Source organism: Alternaria triticimaculans (genome assembly GCF_023758025.1).
Source record: "Alternaria triticimaculans strain BMP 0046 chromosome Unknown scaffold_9, whole genome shotgun sequence".
Taxonomy (NCBI): Eukaryota; Fungi; Ascomycota; class Dothideomycetes; order Pleosporales; family Pleosporaceae; genus Alternaria; species Alternaria triticimaculans.
The window spans coordinates 990317-1008843 of record NW_026055966.1 but is presented as its reverse complement, the minus strand read 5'-3'; the positions used below and the strand labels follow the sequence as shown (position 1 = coordinate 1008843).

Here is an 18527-nt window from a genome sequence, read left to right as displayed (position 1 = left end):
CCAGTAACGAATCAAGGATCGTCCTTAAAGTTGTGGTACGCGGATAGAGTAGTACGCCACGCAGATTCGCTTTTGTGTCGCTGTTCGTATGACTGTGGGCATGAAACACACACGTATCTGCGTAATGTTTGTTCGGCGCTATGGGATAAAGAAATCTGTAAGTCGGAGTCAAAAGACGTGCGCATGATACACGATGACATCTTATACTCGATGTAAGTATCCTCAATCAGAGGACATGCCAAGAGGGGTAAAGTGCCCAGTAATGACTTGATCAGCGATACCACTTTGACGGCCAGCCTGTTCCAAAATGGTCAGCACGGCACCGCATCCGGAGGACGAACCTTCGGCTCCATGGCATTGGATATACAAGCAGGATATAACGAGCCGATTGCGGAAGATGGACAACAGTGGGCCGTGCGCGGTATGTCTTATGGTAAGCGATGCGGTGTAAGTAAGCGATGGTGTCTGACGGACTACTCCAGATGTTGCGAACGTATCGTAAACTCAGCGCTATCTCTGACCGGCTGTTGCCATGACGCAGTGTAGGTGACCGGTGAATAAATGACTGTGCTAGAGGATAGAGTCCAAATCGTATGTATTCGCGAGAGCTCTTTCGGACACGAACGCGATATCCAACTCTAAGCGAAGGAAGGCTGCAACTTTCCCGCGATCCTCTCCAAAATGCGCTCTGGCAGTAAGCTTTCATACATGTGATCTGTCCACTCACAACAAACTCGCCGTGTATATGCCGGATCGATGATCTCCTCGATACCAAACGCGTTCGCAGTACGAACTGGGTTCATCAGTCGTTTGTACTCGTTCTCCAACTCTGTATAACGCCTGTCTCGCGCTTCTCTTCCTTCTTTCCTCTCAATCTCCTTGAGTTCAAACGAATGTCCAACTTCAATGCCACCCTCGAGTGGTAAGGAGCCCCACACGCCGGACGGCCAAGCGACGCGCATGCGTGGGTCGCGGCAGTCTAGCATGATGCCTCCTGCTACGCCGTAGACGCGTCGCACGATGACGTTGAAGATGGGCATGGTCGTGCTGTAATAGGTCGCAGCGAGAGTGACGCCGTGCCGCATCGTTGCAGTGCGCTCTGCAACAGTTCCTATTGCGTAGCCTGGGACGTCAACGAATTGGACGAGCGGGAGGTTGAATACATCGAGGAACTTTAGCATGCGTGTGATCTTCTGCGAACCCAATGCATCCAATGCGCCAGCGTTCTGCTCGCAGTTCAGAGACACTATCCCGACTGGTTTGCCCGCAAACCGCGCGAGCCCTACTATTGCCGTAGTTCCCCAGAGCGCTCCGATCTCGAAAAACGAGCCTTGGTCAACGACTTCGGTGATGATGGCGCGCGGGTTGTACATTCGGTTCTTCGAGCGCGGTATGATAGATCGGAGGTTTTCGGACATTCGGTCGATTGGGTCAGAGCAGTCGATTGCTGGAGGCAGCTTCGTACCGCAGTCGGGCAGGTAGCTCAGAACCGTGCGTATCTGTTCAAAGCAGCCCGCCTCGTCCGGCGCCAGGTTATCGATTGTGCCATTGGTGCAATGCATTGCGGGCCCACCAAGATCTGTAAAGGAAAGACCCTCCTCGAATGTCGCGCTCTTCACAACACTGGGACCGGCGTTGAACAAAGATCCGATATCTGCAGCCATGACCGAGAAGTGGCAGGCCACCACACGAGCTGCTCCTAGACCAATCGCCGGTCCACAAACCGCGCCCAGATTCGGTATCCCCCTATTGAGCTGCTGTACGACTTGTGCGAAGGACGGTAGCGGAGGGACGTAGGAGAAACCCGTGGAGCGAATGGTCGTGACGGAACCGCCGCCTGATGAGCCATCGACGAGTTTGACGATGGGAAGCTTCAACGCGATTGCGAGCTTCTCCATATATATCTGCAGTCGTCAGTACCAGCACGGATCGATGCAATGAATCGAACTCACGGTCTTCTCCATAAGCGCGCCATCAGCGTGTCCAGCGCGTATGGAGAAGTCATCGGCCGTGAACACAATCTTTCGACCTCGTAATCGTCCGAAGCCTACCCGCCGTCAGTACATTTTCCCAATGCCATCCATGGTACATACCCTGCACGTTGTTCGAAGGCACGTAGTCTTCTGGTTCCTCTTTTACTGGCCCCAACTGCTTCCACTTGACTGTCCCACTCACGCTGCCCACCTCCTGGAAGCTCCCCGGATCAAGCAGCTGCTCGACTCTTTCGCGCACCCATAGTTTCCCTGCCTGCTTCTGCCTCACGTAGCCCCTATTGTTCTTGTCGGGCGTCGCGGCACTTTTGCGCAGAGTCGCAATCTGCCCAAGGATGTCTGAGTAATCAGCGGGCAGATCTGAGTCTGCGCCCTTTCGTCGTCGTCGCTTTGGTGTGTTGGGCACGATGTGGGAGCTGACCTGCGCGAGTCGGTCTTTGGCGGTTTCGGATGACGTCGACGCGTCTTTGGGCGAGGGCTTTGGCCCGGGCTCGTCACCAGCCATGACTGTTGAAGAAGTGTAATCAAGGTTGTTTTCGAGCTCCAGTGATGGAGCGACAACGAAATCGTCACATCTCGATAATTCGGACCAAGATGGGATGGTTGTGGTGGAAGGTTGGGGTAGAGCTGGGGAACCGAGGCATCTTCAAGCTCCCCGCGCTTGCCCTCCTCCATCGCACTCCACCAATGCGCGACCATGTCATTGTGGATGAATCGAATGTTCAACGAGCGTCCCGCTTTAACATATAATTCAAATCGCATTCTACCTAACCAACGACTCGTCCACTCGAGTCATTCCGCTGATGGTATAGTGGCATAGGTACCTAGGTATATCCACGAATGTACTGCTTGACCGATCCATACTGCTGGCTGGACTCGAATATGACGCGACCTCCACAAAGACCCATCAAGCGATTTCTTATCGCGAATAGGTTAGTGGCCAATCAGTGTCCTGGTGAGCGTGATTAACTGTCTGTAGGGGAGAGATAGCAACACGAATTATCTCTTCAGCGCGAGAACTCGACATTGAGACGATCGCAATCTACGTATCAGGCGACGACTCGCATGCCGTCCGAGCAAGCCATGCGATCAAACTATCATCAGCTTCATCTTTCATGAGTATTGATGATCTTGTCGGCATCGTCAAAAAGCACCGAATCGATGCTGTACATCCAGGATATGGCTTTCTATCCGAGTCCGAAGGCTTCTCAAAGAGAGTGTGGGAAGAAACTGGCGCCGTAGTCGTCGGCCCTGGATGGGGTATCTTGGGCAATACAGGAGATAAGCTTAAAGCGAGAGAGCTTGCTCAACAATGTAAGAGAAAAGGCGCGTTAGAGTTGCATTACTGACACGTAAAACAGGCGACGTCCCAGTATCTCCAGCACTCCAGCAACCCACTAACAAAGTCGAAGACGTCCAACGCTTCGCATCTGAAGTCGGGTTCCCAATCATGGTCAAAGCAGTAGATGGAGGTGGCGGCCGAGGCATCCGTCTTATCCGCAGCGAAGATCAGCTTGCCTCTTTAGTGAAAAGAGCAGTCGAAGAAAGCCCGTCCAAGCAAGTCTTTGCAGAAAAAGCTGCAGTCGATGGCTTCCGGCATATCGAAGTCCAGATCATTGGGGACGGTACTGGAAACGTGACACATCTATGGGAACGCGAATGCAGCATCCAGAGACGATACCAGAAGATCGTCGAACTGGCACCGAGCGTTGTGTCTGACCGCAAATTGATCGCAAAAGTCATCAAGAATGCCTTGAAGATGGCGAGACACGCAAGTACCCATGCTGATCCATACTGAACCACGCTTACGTCCAGATAGATACAATACTTCTCACTCGGCACCTTTGAGTTCCTGATGAACCCATCCACAGAAGATTACTACTTTTTGGAGGTCAACCCTCGCTTACAAGTCGAGCACACGATCACAGAGTCCATTTCTATGACTGATATCGTCAAAGCACAGCTGTTACTCTCCCAGGGTGCTTCTCTGAATGACTGCGGCCTACCCACAGCCGAACGAGATCCAGAAGTGCCTCCTCCAGCGCATTCGATTCAGCTGCGCATTACAGCAGAGAACGTTCAAAGCGATTGGTCGTTATCAATTGGCAAGATCACCTCTTTGCAGTTCCCTTCGGGTAACGGTATTAGGGTCGACACGCATCTCATCAGCGGCCGACCCACCGTGGTATCCGCAGATTTCGACAGTCTGATCGCAAAGGTCATTGTAACAGCGTCATCTTGGAAAGACGCCGTTCGTAAAGCCCAGCGAGCGTTGGTTGATACACAGATCGCAGGGGTAAAGACAAACATCGACATGTTGAAAGCCATAGCCGCGCACCCAGATTTCCTGAACGGACACTGCGACACGCAATGGCTAGAAAGCAAACAAACCGAGCTCCTTCAATCAAGCCAGAATATCTCTTCAGCCAGCCCAAACACCCTGAACTCAGGCATCGCGCCATCCTCCTCACCAGCCTCAGTCTCAACAGCTAACACACTCTTCCGAAAAGGCGACGCCTGGTCCATTTCCATCTCCTCTCCCACCACAAAAGCGAAAGAAAAACCACCACCCCATCACCTCGAACTAACCCGGGTCCTGCGCAACGACTTCCCCACCTCCCTAAGCGCAGAGCTTCTCTTCACCACGCCCTCAACAGCTTCGTCTAGTACACCCCAAACAACACCCTACACCATAATTCTCTCCTCAACTTCTGCAAGTGCTTCAGCAGCGACGTCGCATCATAGGCGAGGGAACCCGAGCGATCCATCGCACATCAGCATTCCCTTCCCGGGGAAGCTTGTGGAAGTGCTGGTCGACGAAGGTGACATGGTGAAAGAAGGAGATGTGATTTGCGTGGTTCAACAAATGAAAATGGAGCTAGAAGTACGCAGTCCACGTAGTGGACGCGTGACTTGGGTTACGGAAGCGGAGGATGGGGAAGATGTGGCCGAGGGGGTGTTGGCTGCTATCGTTGAAAGCTCGCAGGAAACTCGTCTTTGAAATCATAACTCATTCGTTAATTCTTTACATCGTCTACATCCCCTTCCACGCCGTCATTCAAAATCACGACCTCTTTACATAGTCTCACACTTCACAGTCGTATAAACATTATCCTTCGTCGCCCGACTATACGGGCACACCTGCCTCGCCTTATACACAACCTTCTCCAGATCCTCCTTCGCCAACCCGCGTACCTTGACGAGTAGCTGGACGCGCAGACCCATGTCAAGGTCTTTCATACTGCCGACGAGTTCGACGGTGGATTCGACGATCGAGTCTTCGGGGGTGGAGGGCATCTTGACGCCGAGGGAGGGGGCGACGGCGTTCATCGCGGATTGGACTAGTGGGGTTAGCTGGGGTGTTTGCAATGGATGGAGTGCATGGGGGGATGGAAACGTACAGCATGCGCCATAGCCGGCTGCGAAGAGTTCTTCGGGGTTGGTCTTTCCGGCGTCGCCGGGGCCGCCGAGGGCTTTGGCCATTGTTAGGTCGACCTTCAGGTTCTCGCCGTCTACATGTCTGGAGATGTGTCAGTTTGTTTCCTCGTGTGCTCAGAGGAATAGTTCATCGTACCCTGTGCGTGCGCCGACTACGTGCGCCTTTGCTGAGTAGAGGCTAGGCGCACTCTCAGTGTTCAAGAAGCGACGGCACGGTGCCGCCATGGCATTCCGCTGCGAGACGCGAACCGCATTGCGGAGCATTGGTGTGAAGGTCCTGCTCGCCATTGTGTACGTATTGAGGTTTGTGTGAGGGTGATGAGCGGATTGAATTTGTAGATGTCCGAGACGCAAGATTGAAAGGACCAGGGCTAGATTGAGCGATTTACCTAAGCTCTACGAAAAGAAATGTGAAGCTATGACAGCTGTGACGTCCACGCGACGATCTCGCGACGTCCAAAGTCATGACGTTTGCATCCAGCCAGCTTGGTGGGATCTAGCGCAAGGCACTCCCGCCGCTAGTGAAGCGAGATCTGGGGAGATCGCGCATCGCTGTGAGCCGCATATATAGGTAAGGGGTTGCAAGCATGCTATTCAATCTACGCAGAATAAATGAGGGATTTGAGACAGCATTTATGACTTTGATATACAAGCTAGTTTTGAACCGTCTTGGCCAGTTTTGCCGCATAAGGTGGTAGTGCCCCGGAACGTAGCGGAATGAGGATGAGTAAACACCGCAAAGTGAGAGAGGGAAGCCAACGACCGCCCGAGTCTCGGCAACAGATTGATAATCGCCCGTATCTGCTACGCGATTGATCAGCAAGCCTATCATTACAGCTTCCTAGCCTTGACACTCATCCCGATACCCTTCATCGTACACTGGAACCAACCGCCGATCTCCGGCTCGCCGTTCAGCTCAACGTCACATTCCGTAACCAATCGAGCCAACGTCTTGACAACGAAGAACCGCGCAAGATGCTGTCCAGGGCAGCTCCTCCCTCCGCCCCCGAATCCCATCCAAAGACTGTCCATTCTACCAATCTCCCTCATCTTTTCCTCGCTGCCACCGGGTAGCCATCTATCTGGGTCAAAATCATGGGGATTTGCGAAGACCTTGGGGTCAAAGTGCGAAGCCCAGAGGTTAGTCCCGACTGTAGTACCAGGTGGAAGATAGGTATCGCATAGTGTAGTTCCTGAAGCAGGTACGAGGCGAGGAATGTACCATCCCAGCGTTGGCCAGATCCTCATGCTCTCTTTCATGACGGCCAGGAACAGCGGTACCTTCTGAATCATTTCGGAGTACTTGGTATGCTCTGTGATACCCTGGCTTTCCATGTCTTTGCATAAGCGGGCGAGGATGGCTGGCGACTTGTACGTATGGTATAAGACCGAAGAAAGGGTAAACATGAGTGTGTCGTGTCCAGCGCCGAAGTTGGTAAGAGCTATCGAGAGAACCCATGAAGGGGGAAAATGTGCCTCTTTGTCGTGATGGAGGCGCATCAAAGTAGCCAGCATATCCGTCTCTTGAATGCCGTCCCCTTGTTGCTCCGATGTCTCGACATCTGTGCCTTGATCATGAAAGAGGCCCGGACGGTCCCCTGGAAACTTGACATCCCTTGTGCTTTCCAATGCTTTCAATCTTTGCATAATGTTCGGAGCCGAAAAGCTGAAGACGGGCCAAACCTTCGGTAGTCTAACACCCAGGAGTAAGCTAGCTGGTAGGACGAGCAACATGCCGACTTTCGGTATCGCATGCATCAGCTTTACGAAGCCTGGGAAGATACCAATAACGGTGAAGCACTGCCATAACGCATCACTGGCATCTGCGTTCCCTTCGTCACTGCCCTTCTCTGTGTATCCTGGTCTCTTGCCTAAAGTAAACTGGCTCATGGACTCCAAGGCGAAGATATGAGTCCACTCCGCGAGATTCAACTCTTTTCCTCCAAACTCTTTCAGCCTGCCAACAAACTGATTGACATAGCTATCAAGCAGCTCCTCATGTCTTTCTAGTCCCGCAATGCTGTAAGCTGGTCCAATGGCTCTTCTTTGTCTGCGATACTTCTCCATGTTGGTTTCCGTCAACATATCGAGAACCTCCTCAGCAGGTTTCCGGCTTTTGTCAGGTGCGCCAGCTATGCGGTACCAATCCCCTTTCGTGAACGACGTCGCTGCTCCATAAACGGTTTTGATGGCGTCTTCGTCACATACTAGGACTTGGTCGGGTGCTATGCGCACAATAGGTCCGTATCGCGCGTGTAGCTTGGGGAAGTGGACGTGCGATTGTCCTTTTCGGACGTGCCATGCGAGCCATAGCTTACTGAGTCGTGCAAAGAAGGGACCGGGAACGTTGCGTAACGGGTGGAAGAAGACTCTGTAAGTTGTTATATAGACAAAGCATGCTAACAACAAGGATAGCATCGAAGAGGCGGCGGAGAACATTTTTGCGTTCTACGAGCCCGTAGTTGTAGCACGACATTCGCGGGGGGGCTGCGACACTATATAGAGCTTGATAAGCATCAACGCAAGCTTCAGGACACCCACGCGATCCTTGTTGATTGACGAAAATCTTCCCTAATTACCAAGCAATTGTTGGAATACTGCCGGCGGTACCTCGCGATGGTAAGGCTGGTGCTTGAATGGCCATGCCGCTGGGCGCCTTGCGCAATTGCTCGCCTTACGCGGGGCTTGGAGATGACGACGCGAGCTGCGACGTGCAACGTTCTCTTGTCGATCGTCACCTACTGTCCGAAATTAGCTGGGCGTAATTATTGCCATTGGAGCTGCCGTGGCTCTAGAACGACGTTGACGATGTGGTTCGGAGTTCGGACTGTGAAGACTGCACTGATGTGTTGCTCCCAAGGTCGGGCGTAACCCGTATCCCGCTCTGACACCTTTCCTCTTCTGGAATGGCGCCACCGAGTGTCACAACGCGCCTTCCCCCTCACACGAAGGATGCACCCTGATCAGACTTTGCTTCGATGCTGGCACCCATAATCTTCATTAGTGACCGCACCGAAGCTTCAAAGCCGTTCAACTTAGTGTCGCGAAAGCGCTGTGAGGCAACGCCACCTCAGCCTTTCACTAGAATTCCCGTGCTTCCCTGCGAACTCACTAGGATCATACATTTGTGCAGAAAACGGCTTATCTACTACCATGCAAAGGTCTCATCACTACAATGAATACCAGGCGCATGAACGCTGGACCAACGTGGCAGATACTGAGTGGGCGGAGTATGCTGCGGTTGCCCTCCGTTGTTACACAGCATGGAAGCCTGGGCAGGTATCACCAGCAGCCCGTCCCGCCGCCATCGTTCATACTCAGAACAACTTTTGTTCCTCCTTGAAAGCAAAACTACAGTCTTTGATTCCACGTATTTATCGTCGATAAGAAAACGTCACTCCAATGGCACCCAAGAAGAGTCCCAAACCTGCTTCATCAGCATTCAAATGTATTTCTTGCGCAAAATCATTCGCTAGTGCCATAGCCTTATCAGATCATATTCGGTCCAAGCATGCGATCCCTATCGCCACGAGTAGTAGTAAAGCCACCCCGAAGACGCCTAATAACCACGGGACGATTCCGACGAAGGACGTGGAGGTCACAGCCCCCCGAGTTATGAAAGAAACGACCATGGCTTGGAACACGTTAACATCAGACGCCGAGTCATCACTCCACATAAGGATACCTTCATGGTCGAATGCCCAAGATCTGTCCTCCACGCCGCAACCGTCCAAGCACATCTCATTCATAAGGGAGCGCACTCAACAGAGAACCACACCACGATCAAAAGCTTCCAAACCATCAATCCATGGAACACCAGTTCCCAAAGCACCAGTAATCAAACCATCAGTACCCAAGACACAAGTACCCAAAACACAAGTTGCCGAAACACAAGTCCCCAGACCACAAGTCCCCAAACCAAAAGCTGCCGACCCAAAAGCTCCCCAACCGAAGCCCATCACGCCAAAAGCGCAGACTCCCAAAACACTCCCACCTCCAAATTGGACCATCATCCCAGACAGCAAACAGCCCGCAGCACTTACCGCACTCATCCTACACTGCCACGCCCGACCAGTTCTCACAGCCAACGACTATAAATTCGGAACAACACTACCTATCCCTTGCAAGACAACTCCAAAGCGCGCAGCCATATGCATCGACTGCGAGATGGTTGGCATAAACCCGAACAACACATCCTCGTTAGCCCGCATCTCAGTAATTGACTATCTCACTAATGAGATACTCATCGATACGCTCGTTCAGCCGACCGAGTCTGTCACGGATTGGCGGACGAGGTACAGTGGGATCACAAGACAGGCTATGGCGACTGCTGTGTCGCAGGGGAAAGTCCTGAGAGGATCATCTGAAGCACGCGCAGAGCTGTTCAAGTACGTCGATAGTGACACTATCTTTGTCGGACACGCCCTACAGCACGATTTGTTAGCCCTTGGTATCCGACACGACCGCATCGTCGATTCAGCAATCCTAGCAGCCGAAGCCGTAGGAAAGGGTGTAAAGAGACGGTGGGGACTCAAGGACCTAGCCAGCCAACTCCTCGACATCAAGATCCAGGGTGGCGACAAAGTGGGACATGATTCCGTGGAAGATGCGTTCGCGGCTAGGGAGTTGGTGTTGTGGTGTACTGAGCAGCCGAATAAGTTAAGAACGTGGGGGCAGAGGAAGAGGAAGGAGTACTACGGCGGCAAAAGCAAGAAGACTAGTGTCAAGAAGGGGGTTAGTTCGAGGGGGTTCCGCCTGTCGGCTTCGAGACCGGGGTGGTGTGGGTGCCTTGAGGATGATGAAGACGTGTTGACGTGGTCGGATGTAGCGGGGGATTGTGGGGATAGGAATTATGATCCCTGGTCGGACTAGACTGGTGGTAAGAGGCAGATCTCGCGTTGAGACGTAACGTTACGATCATTGTTGAGGATGCCAAGACAACTTTGATATGTCATGTCGCGTAATCAAAGAAAGGACAGGGTACACGAGCTTACAAGATATATATTTCAAGCTCACAGACGACACCAATCGTCCAAGAAACGACACACCTTTTTATAATACACTTCCTTGAAAAGATAACAGTCCTAACCATGCCCATTATTCTCATCCATTTTCCCGTCGAACATCGAAGGAGAAGAAGGTGATGAAGACGCCGATGCATGCCCATTAATTTTGCCAGAATCGAAACGACTGAGAAACTTCGCACTCGCATTCGCACCGATTTCGCTCATGACCTCTGTAGAAACCGGGATTAACAACATGCTCAAAACGGGTAATGAGGTTACCTGTCTCCGAGCAGAGGTTGTGATTCGTGGCTGTCGCCAGCACCACCCTTCTTCTTCTTACCTCGCTTCTTCCTCTTCTTTTTGCTTGCGCCTTTGCCTCCGGCATGCGAAGACTCGGCTTCAGAATGCTTCTCGCCGTCTTGGCCATCGACTTGGCTGCCGTTCGCTTTCTCTTCCGAGTCGCTGGAACTGGTAGTCTCCAAAACGATCTTCTTGATGCCATTGACATCGACAACGTTCTCAGAGATGCTACCGCTTCGAGCAGTGTGTCGCTTTTTCAAGGGACTGCGCGAGCGCGAGCGCATCGAGCGCAGGGAGGCAATGGTGCTGACCGAGCGTGCCCGTGACCTGTTCGTCTCGCCGTTCTCGCCGTTCTCGTTGCGGTTGTCGACCAGGAGATGGGTGTTTTCGTCGTCTTCGTTCGCACCACCCTTTGGAGACGTAGGTTCTTCGTCATGTTCCCTCATACCCGATCGACCAGATCTCCACGACATTCGGTCGCCACTTGGAGCCATGGTACCATATCCCACTGCTACGCTGTGTACGCCGTCGCTGGCTTCGCGACCTGCCGATGCTAGCAAGCCCTCACCAATACCACCCTCAGGCGCATGGGACTCCTGTGTTATTACACCCTCAGTCGGAGTTGCCTCGGTTGGAGCCTGGGAGTCTTCCGGTATCGTCTTGGGAATGTCAGGGGTCAAAGCTGTCTGGCCAGGCTTGATCTTGACAGTGTTGATGCGAGTCTGCTTGGGCCTAGTGGCGACATTCGAAGGGCCGAGATGCTTCAGGTGCTGCATAACGGTCGGATCGTCGCTGCGAAGAGGTGAACCGGCTCCCTTGCTACCGCTGCTACGGCGACGAAGGAGGAAAGAGGGCTTGGGGTGGCCTTCAGGCATCTCAGGTAGAGAGGTCTTGCGTGGCGCCGGCTTGCCATTCTGCTCCGCGTCTGTTTCGGAGTCTACAGCTTGTGCTTCGGAAGGTTTGCGGGGAATATCGGTCACGACTTTGCCTCGAGGAACGCGGGCGCGAGGGGCGGGGGCCATGCGTCGAATTGCTTTGTGCACGTCGATGAATACGTCGGACTCGTCGATAATTTCCCTGGTCTCGTTAGTACAAACTTGGTTGGAAGATCCGGCGACAATGTAGGCGCCAGAGTATTTTTCGAGGATGCACGACTTACTCTCCGATCAGTTCTTCGATGACGTCCTCCAGAGTAACAACACCGACGGCACCGCGTGCCTCAGCAGGGAATTCAGAGACTAGCACCATATGGGACTTGCCCTCCTGGAAGAAGTTGAGAATGTCAAGACAGCTCGTTTCCGGGCGTGTCTCGGGTAGCGTGGCCAAAGCAAAGTCGCGTACGCGTAGAGCATCCTCGGGGTCGTAAGTAATGAGCATCTTGACCAGAAGCATACCGACGAAGTTGTTCTCATTCTCGGGGGTGTGGATGGGAATACGGGAGTAGCCAGCGGAAAGGATGTTGTCCATCATCTTCTCGTCCAAGATAGTGTCGGACGACATGGTAAAGACGTCCTTCATGGGCGTCATGATGTTGCCGACAGCCTTGGCCTTGAGGTCCAGCACAGCGGTGATGATAGTGACTTCATCTTCGTTCAGGCGCTCGTGCTCGAGTCCGAGCGACTGGTGCAGACTGACAAGTGTCTTCAAGCCGCCCTTCTTGTAAACGGTACCGTGGTCTTCTCCGAGGAGGTAATCGAGGAGTTTGGCAGTCGGCCAGGCGACGATGCCCATGATGTACATGAGGCCGAGGACGATGGGTGCCATGATGGCACCGATTGGCAGACCATAGCGCACACAGATGGATTGAGGGACGACTTCACCAAAGATGACTGAGGCGTGTTAGACGTAAACAGAGTAGCTGGGAGTGATGGCGCGTACCAATGAGGACGGTGGAGCTGACGACGGCGGGCCATCCTCCCCCGAGGGACCTGTCCAGGACTATAGGAAGGGTTTCGTTGGTAATGACGTTACTCAGGAGTAGCGTTACCAGAACCCAGTGCTTGCCTCGCTCGAGCAGCTTCAGCACCTTGGCCGCGTTCTTGCGCTCGTGCTTCTCGCCGGATGAAGCGAGGACTTGGAGATAGATTTCGTCTTGGCCCATCAAGCTGAAGAGTCGCTGTTAGCGCGTTGTGACACGATGGCGGGACCGCGATGTACTCACGCAATGGTCAGACCAGCAAACACACCACCAGCCAAGACAAGCGCGACGGCGATACCCAGTAAAAGCCAGCGCTCTCCATCGTTGTCCGTGGGGACCTCCTCCCCAGCGGTCTTGAAGGTCGCGTCGCCAAAAGGCATGGGCAGCGCGGTCACCATGGGCGCGAAGGCGTGGAAGAGGCCGATGAAGGCGAGGCGAGCAGTCCGCATCGAGCCATTGGCGGCTGCGCGAGGACGAGGAGCGCTCATGGCCATGGGAAGCACCTCAGTGCGGCAAGATGAAGAGTGTCCGAGTCGGGGAGATGGACTGGCGAGAGAGGTGGACTCCAAGGTTTGTGGTGGGCGCGCAAATAATGATGCGGAAGCAGCGGTTTGGTGGGTCTGCGCACGGCCGGGATCTAGACGTATGGTGCAGCCTCCCCAAAGGCGACAAAGGCGCGTGCAGTCTTATTGTGTCAGACCTCAACCCTTTCTATACACCCGACGTAATTAACAGCAGGCTGTCCTTCTATCACACATTAGCATCTCTCTCTGATCACAGCATGTGTACGCGTCTTCGGTACAAGGGGCCGGACACAAAGTTGACCCCGGGGCGAGGCTTCTTCCCGCTAGCCTGTATTGCTTTCCCCAGGCTCAAGACTAGGCGCCAAGTCCAACATGGTGCCGTCTTCCTACGATCACAGCCGTCTTTGCCATACTCTGCAGTATACCCAAATCAAAGACAATCGCAAGCCCTCTGTATCACAATCGCACAGTGATTTAAGAGATTTGTCGCAAACCATCGAAGTTTGGACGCGCTAGTCTCCACCTGCCGTGCGAACCATTCTGGCGTCAGTCGTCATTATGCAGCGCCTCTGATCTTGGCAAGCCTCGAGTCACGTTACTTTCAGTCACATCACGTGTCTGCACCTTCCTCTCTCGGCGCTTGCCCGCTAAACTCCGCATCGTTTGAAACCTGGAGAGCCGCTGGTAGCCGCGGCATACACCCGCACAACCGTCGGCTCACATGTTTGTGCCCAGCATGACTTTGTTGCATGTACCTTTTCTGGGGTTCTGGGGAAACTCGTTGCTCTCATTTCTATAGACATGGCTGCTAGAACACCATCAATCCGCGCATTGTCGCGCTATCTGCTTCGCCCGCAAGCACCACTCCGGCCCCGCTGTCAACACCACCTTCAACGCAAACAATACTCCTCGGCGGCACCTGGCGCACGCCTCAATGGCACAGTAGAGTACGATGCCACGCCCATTCTCCACCACACCGCCAAATCCTCCCTTGCGAACCCCGAGTTCCCTGCAGATATACAGAAGGGTCAGACGAAGCGCATAAACCTCTACACCGCCGTCAACGAAGCCCTGCGATATGCATTGCAAACAGACGAACGCGTCATGGTGTTTGGAGAAGACGTACAATTTGGCGGTGTCTTCCGGTGTACCATGAACCTCGCCGGAGATTTCGGCACAGAACGCGTCTTCAACACTCCCTTGAGTGAGCAGGGCCTGGTGGGATTTGCGATCGGAGCCGCTGCAGAGGGCATGAAGCCAGTAGCAGAAGTCCAATTTGCAGATTACGTCTTCCCTGCCTTCGACCAAATACACAATGAGGCGGCCAAGTACAGATACCGGTCGGGGAGCACTGGCGTCAACTGTGGAGGACTAGTCATCCGCATGCCATCAGGCAGTGTCGGACATGGCGCACTGTATGACTTCAGCAGCGTCTACTCATGAGATCTACTGACACGTCACTAGCTACCACACACAATCCCCAGAAGCCCTCTTCACCCACACGCCCGGTCTACGCGTCGTAATACCCCGCTCACCTGTCCAGGCCAAAGGCCTCCTCCTCTCCGCGATACGCTGTCAAGACCCCGTCATATTCATGGAGCCCAAAATACTCTACCGCGCTGCTGTCGAGCACGTACCCGTCGACGCGTTCTACCTTCCGCTCGACAAGGCTGAAGTCCTCAAGACTGGCAAGGACGTCACAATCGTTTCGTACGGCACACCGCTATACACATGCTCAGCCGCGATAGCAGCAGCAGAGAAGGACTTCGGTTGCAGCGTTGAGCTGATAGATCTGCGGACAATATACCCCTGGGACCGAGAGACGGTCCTAGAAAGCGTAAAGAAGACTGGAAGAGCGATTGTAGTACACGAGAGTATGATGAATGCCGGTGTTGGTGCTGAGGTTGCTGCGACGATCCAGGAAAAGGCTTTCCTTAGGTTGGAAGCGCCTGTCAAGAGGGTGACAGGGTGGGCGACGCACACCGGGCTCATGTTTGAGCAGTTCGTCATTCCCGATGTTACTAGTAAGTTGCGACATATTGACATGTGGGTGCTCTCTTTTGCTGACATTGACAGGGGTCTACGATGCGATCAAGAAGACTATAGACTATTGAATCAATCATCTTCGAGACGATGGCATGCAAAGCTGCGATCATTGAGACCCCGCTGACAGGCCCCCTGCTAACCGAAGCATAACCCCAAGTAATCACACTCGCGTCGTCACGAGATGAGCGCATACCAAAGAAGACAGGCCTGTAGTGCACCTGAATACCCTATTGGCTTTTGAAAGATGACGCATCACTAAGTTGGTCCAACTTGGACGTCCGCCCCGTCCGCCCCTTCCTCACCGGAGTGCAGCGATAAGCGCCTGCTGTCAGACGTGGCTTGGATCTCTCATTCGTTGAGATGCCAACCTGTTTCATGCATCTCTGCTTCAGGTACAGCTGATGTAAATGAACTCTCAATCTTAGCCCCGCAGCTCTCTTTCGTCTTCTTTCTCCTCCTGAATGTAGAGAAATCCGATATCTGCTATACAATTCGCACGCTCCAGCTTGGCTCATCTGCTCGCATCTTCCGCAGTCAGTCAAGCCGCCTCGCCAGCCTTGCTGACGGGTTTGTCGCCGCTCAGCCTTGCGGCATTGTTGGTCTGCGCAATAGCTCAACCGCATTTTCCTGACTGCGGAAAGAGGCACCAACGTGGCTCTCTCATACTTCGGCTGTCCTTCGTCACTTCCTCCTTCGGTGTTGCCTACGTCATGGCACCGACCGCGACTACCTCGACCGCCAGCGGCACGCCAACGGCAATGCCAATCGACAGCACTCCCACTCTCTCGTCCGGGTTCGCCGGCGAAGAGTTCATCAACAATCTCGGCAGTGATCTGGCACCTCTTCTGACGCTATTCGGAGAACAAGTCACGAAACAGTTTCTCAGCATGTCACTCGGTTGGGCGGATCATTTTCTGCTCGCTGTTGGCCCATTGGGAATCATTACAACGGTCGTTTCGGCAATCCGAGTCTCAAACGTCAGAGTTCTAAAAGCTATAATCGGGCGGTGAGTGGGTTTCATCTTAGGCTAGTGCTCTTACTGACTTAGGTCAAAAGTGCACGAGAAAAGCTAGCGACAGCAGAGCTAGAGCTACTCTCTTCGACATCAGATGCCACTTCGGAACTCTGGACCGAGGAAGGAATCGTTCGTCAACCAGGCCACGCTACGATCCTTGAGATGGTGACCTATAAAAAGACGTCCACCAAGATGGCCTCAAGTCAGATTGAACCCGAGCTTGAGGCCCTGAGTGAGACTCATATCGGCGATCTTAGTGAAGCCTACAACGTAGGAGTTCTCAGCCCTGCCCAGGAAGGCCGTTGGAGGAGATTCAAAGCTTTGGTAGGGAAGTTCGAGCGGATGTTCTGGTCAGCCTTTTCGATTCCAAGCCAAACAAAGACTCCAAAGGATCTCGTTGAATTGCACGAGGGCATCGTTATGATGAATGCGAAAATTGCGATATGCGAGGAGAATCTGGACGAGCTTGCACAACGAGCTGAAATTGATATGCTCACGGAACGCGCTGGATCGGATTCAGGTCAGAATGCATGGAGTGCAGATCATCACGATCTAGCGGATGCGGTCATTGCAAAACAAAGAAAAGAAACTGACCGATTGATCATTAACACCGCTTTTTTGACTGGTGTTGCACAGGATCTTGTCAGAAGGCTTGCCAACCAGCCACCGAACCTCATACTCAACGTACACAACACGTTTCCAAAGAGCGGAGAGCTATGGGCTTTTGTAATGATTGGGATGGCTTTGCAGTTCGTTGCTGTGGCAATACCCGCAATCATGACCTATCACTGGAAAGAACCGGAGGACACGAAGCCTGTTCAAGACTACGCATATCCAACATTCTTGCTAGGAACATGCTTACTCTTTGTGAGCATAGCACTATGCTCGTATATCATCGAGGCAACGACTGTTGAGCAGGTGTTCACACCAACTGACGGTTATGAAGTGGGGACCATCTTCCGGTTACAACTGCAACAGAATATGGGCGATCAGCCCTTTAACACATATCTCATCTTGAACCATGCCGAAGACAAAAAGATTCTGACTTCGAGGTACGACCCTGCACAGCAGGCAGGAAAGTCAAGAGCCAAAACTCAGAAATCGATTGTCATTATTGCTGTAAGCCTTTGCTTCGTTGGATTCATTTGCCAATTTGTCGGGTTAAGGGCGCTACATTGGTCCGCGACAGTCATACAGCTTGGGATCACCCTTTTGATGACTTGCATCCGAGCTTGGATTCGCAGAGGCATCTCGAATCAGCCCATCACTATTCCGCTACCGATTTCTGACCCAAATTGGTTAGCACTCTCCCTTGGTACGGCTTGTCGAAGTGGATGGCCCCGAACAGACAAGCCCTGGCCAACGAAGTATGCCCAAAGAGTTCGATTTTGCGAAGAACTGCCAGAAACACGCTCTGTTGTAGAACAAGAAGAGCCATGGCCAACGAACACTGCCCCAAAACTTCGATTTTGCGAAGAACTGCCAGAAACACGCTCTGTACCCGTTACAGGACTGTTATCCATCGATGACCCAAGAATTCAGCTGCGGCGAAAGTTGCAGTCCTCTTCGGCGACACACGATAATGATCTTCTTCCGCAAGCCCAGGCACTTCTCTCCAGTATGAATGATTTCTTCATGTGGCTTCACCCGCGTGCTCAAGGTCGAAACAGGCCAGTCAAGTGGTCGCACATAATTGAGAGCAGTGGTCTCATTGACACTAGTCTGCATCTCAATGACTCTAGTCTACAAAACTCCCGTGTAAAGCTCATAATGTCCTTCAACTTTAACCCCGTCCGGGGGAGCAGGCAGGAGGTGCTAAACAGGAACAATTTACATGCCCTGCTATCGATCTTGAGGTATGGAAGTCGCCCACCTTCGCCTCACCGCTATGTCACCAAGGTCTATTCTCAAGAAGATTGGAGAAGGAAGAGAGATTTTCTTGTAGCTCAGTTCCCCGAATCTACCATGGAAGACGGATACTTGCATCATATAGGCTATTGTTCGACTAAAGGTGACCTAAGCTATTTCGATCAAACAGATATACAGGCTTACTCACATGTGCGAACCACAAATTGGCTCGCCGGTACAAGTATCGAGAATGTGCAACCTGTCACGGGATCTTCCATTATCGACAGCAGCACCTCATACGGTTACCTTGTTGTCCGTCATAAAATTCCTACAACGACCAACCACATTTTTGAATTTTTGGCCGGCTTCATGGACGCGGCATGTCAGGAGACCAGCCTGAGGTACGATCCTATAAAGAAAGATTGGTACGTGGAGCAAGAG

The 18527-nt window shown here is 52.8% G+C and overlaps 8 protein-coding genes across 8 annotated transcripts; 4 read left to right on the top strand and 4 right to left on the bottom strand.

Annotated features, from left to right (window-relative positions):
• Positions 1 to 638: 638 nt before the first annotated feature.
• J4E78_006767 (uncharacterized protein) lies at positions 639 to 2496 on the bottom strand (the record flags this gene model as incomplete). The annotated part of the gene is made up of 3 exons (XM_049367377.1): positions 639 to 1904; positions 1953 to 2047; positions 2094 to 2496. The coding sequence occupies 3 exons, from the start codon at positions 2494 to 2496 to the stop codon at positions 639 to 641; spliced, it is 1764 nt and encodes a 587-aa protein (XP_049221124.1).
• A 335-nt stretch (positions 2497 to 2831) lies between these two features.
• On the top strand, positions 2832 to 4992 carry J4E78_006766 (uncharacterized protein; the record flags this gene model as incomplete). Its single annotated transcript, XM_049367376.1, has 4 exons — positions 2832 to 2923; positions 2971 to 3305; positions 3353 to 3762; positions 3811 to 4992. The coding sequence occupies 4 exons, from the start codon at positions 2832 to 2834 to the stop codon at positions 4990 to 4992; spliced, it is 2019 nt and encodes a 672-aa protein (XP_049221123.1).
• Positions 4993 to 5066: 74 nt separating this feature from the next.
• Positions 5067 to 5693, bottom strand: J4E78_006765 (uncharacterized protein; the record flags this gene model as incomplete). Its single annotated transcript, XM_049367375.1, has 3 exons — positions 5067 to 5332; positions 5393 to 5511; positions 5566 to 5693. The coding sequence occupies 3 exons, from the start codon at positions 5691 to 5693 to the stop codon at positions 5067 to 5069; spliced, it is 513 nt and encodes a 170-aa protein (XP_049221122.1).
• A 567-nt stretch (positions 5694 to 6260) lies between these two features.
• J4E78_006764 (uncharacterized protein) lies at positions 6261 to 7868 on the bottom strand (the record flags this gene model as incomplete). Its single annotated transcript, XM_049367374.1, has 2 exons — positions 6261 to 7800; positions 7837 to 7868. The coding sequence occupies 2 exons, from the start codon at positions 7866 to 7868 to the stop codon at positions 6261 to 6263; spliced, it is 1572 nt and encodes a 523-aa protein (XP_049221121.1).
• A 1191-nt stretch (positions 7869 to 9059) lies between these two features.
• On the top strand, positions 9060 to 10301 carry J4E78_006763 (uncharacterized protein; the record flags this gene model as incomplete). Its single annotated transcript, XM_049367373.1, has 1 exon — positions 9060 to 10301. The coding sequence occupies one exon, from the start codon at positions 9060 to 9062 to the stop codon at positions 10299 to 10301; it is 1242 nt and encodes a 413-aa protein (XP_049221120.1).
• A 409-nt stretch (positions 10302 to 10710) lies between these two features.
• On the bottom strand, positions 10711 to 13147 carry J4E78_006762 (uncharacterized protein; the record flags this gene model as incomplete). Its single annotated transcript, XM_049367372.1, has 4 exons — positions 10711 to 11812; positions 11895 to 12564; positions 12614 to 12840; positions 12897 to 13147. The coding sequence occupies 4 exons, from the start codon at positions 13145 to 13147 to the stop codon at positions 10711 to 10713; spliced, it is 2250 nt and encodes a 749-aa protein (XP_049221119.1).
• Positions 13148 to 13978: 831 nt separating this feature from the next.
• Positions 13979 to 15291, top strand: J4E78_006761 (uncharacterized protein; the record flags this gene model as incomplete). The annotated part of the gene is made up of 3 exons (XM_049367371.1): positions 13979 to 14592; positions 14642 to 15201; positions 15254 to 15291. The coding sequence occupies 3 exons, from the start codon at positions 13979 to 13981 to the stop codon at positions 15289 to 15291; spliced, it is 1212 nt and encodes a 403-aa protein (XP_049221118.1).
• Positions 15292 to 15981: 690 nt separating this feature from the next.
• On the top strand, positions 15982 to 17931 carry J4E78_006760 (uncharacterized protein; the record flags this gene model as incomplete). The annotated part of the gene is made up of 3 exons (XM_049367370.1): positions 15982 to 16191; positions 16272 to 17357; positions 17899 to 17931. The coding sequence occupies 3 exons, from the start codon at positions 15982 to 15984 to the stop codon at positions 17929 to 17931; spliced, it is 1329 nt and encodes a 442-aa protein (XP_049221117.1).
• Between the last annotated feature and the right edge of the window lie 596 nt (positions 17932 to 18527).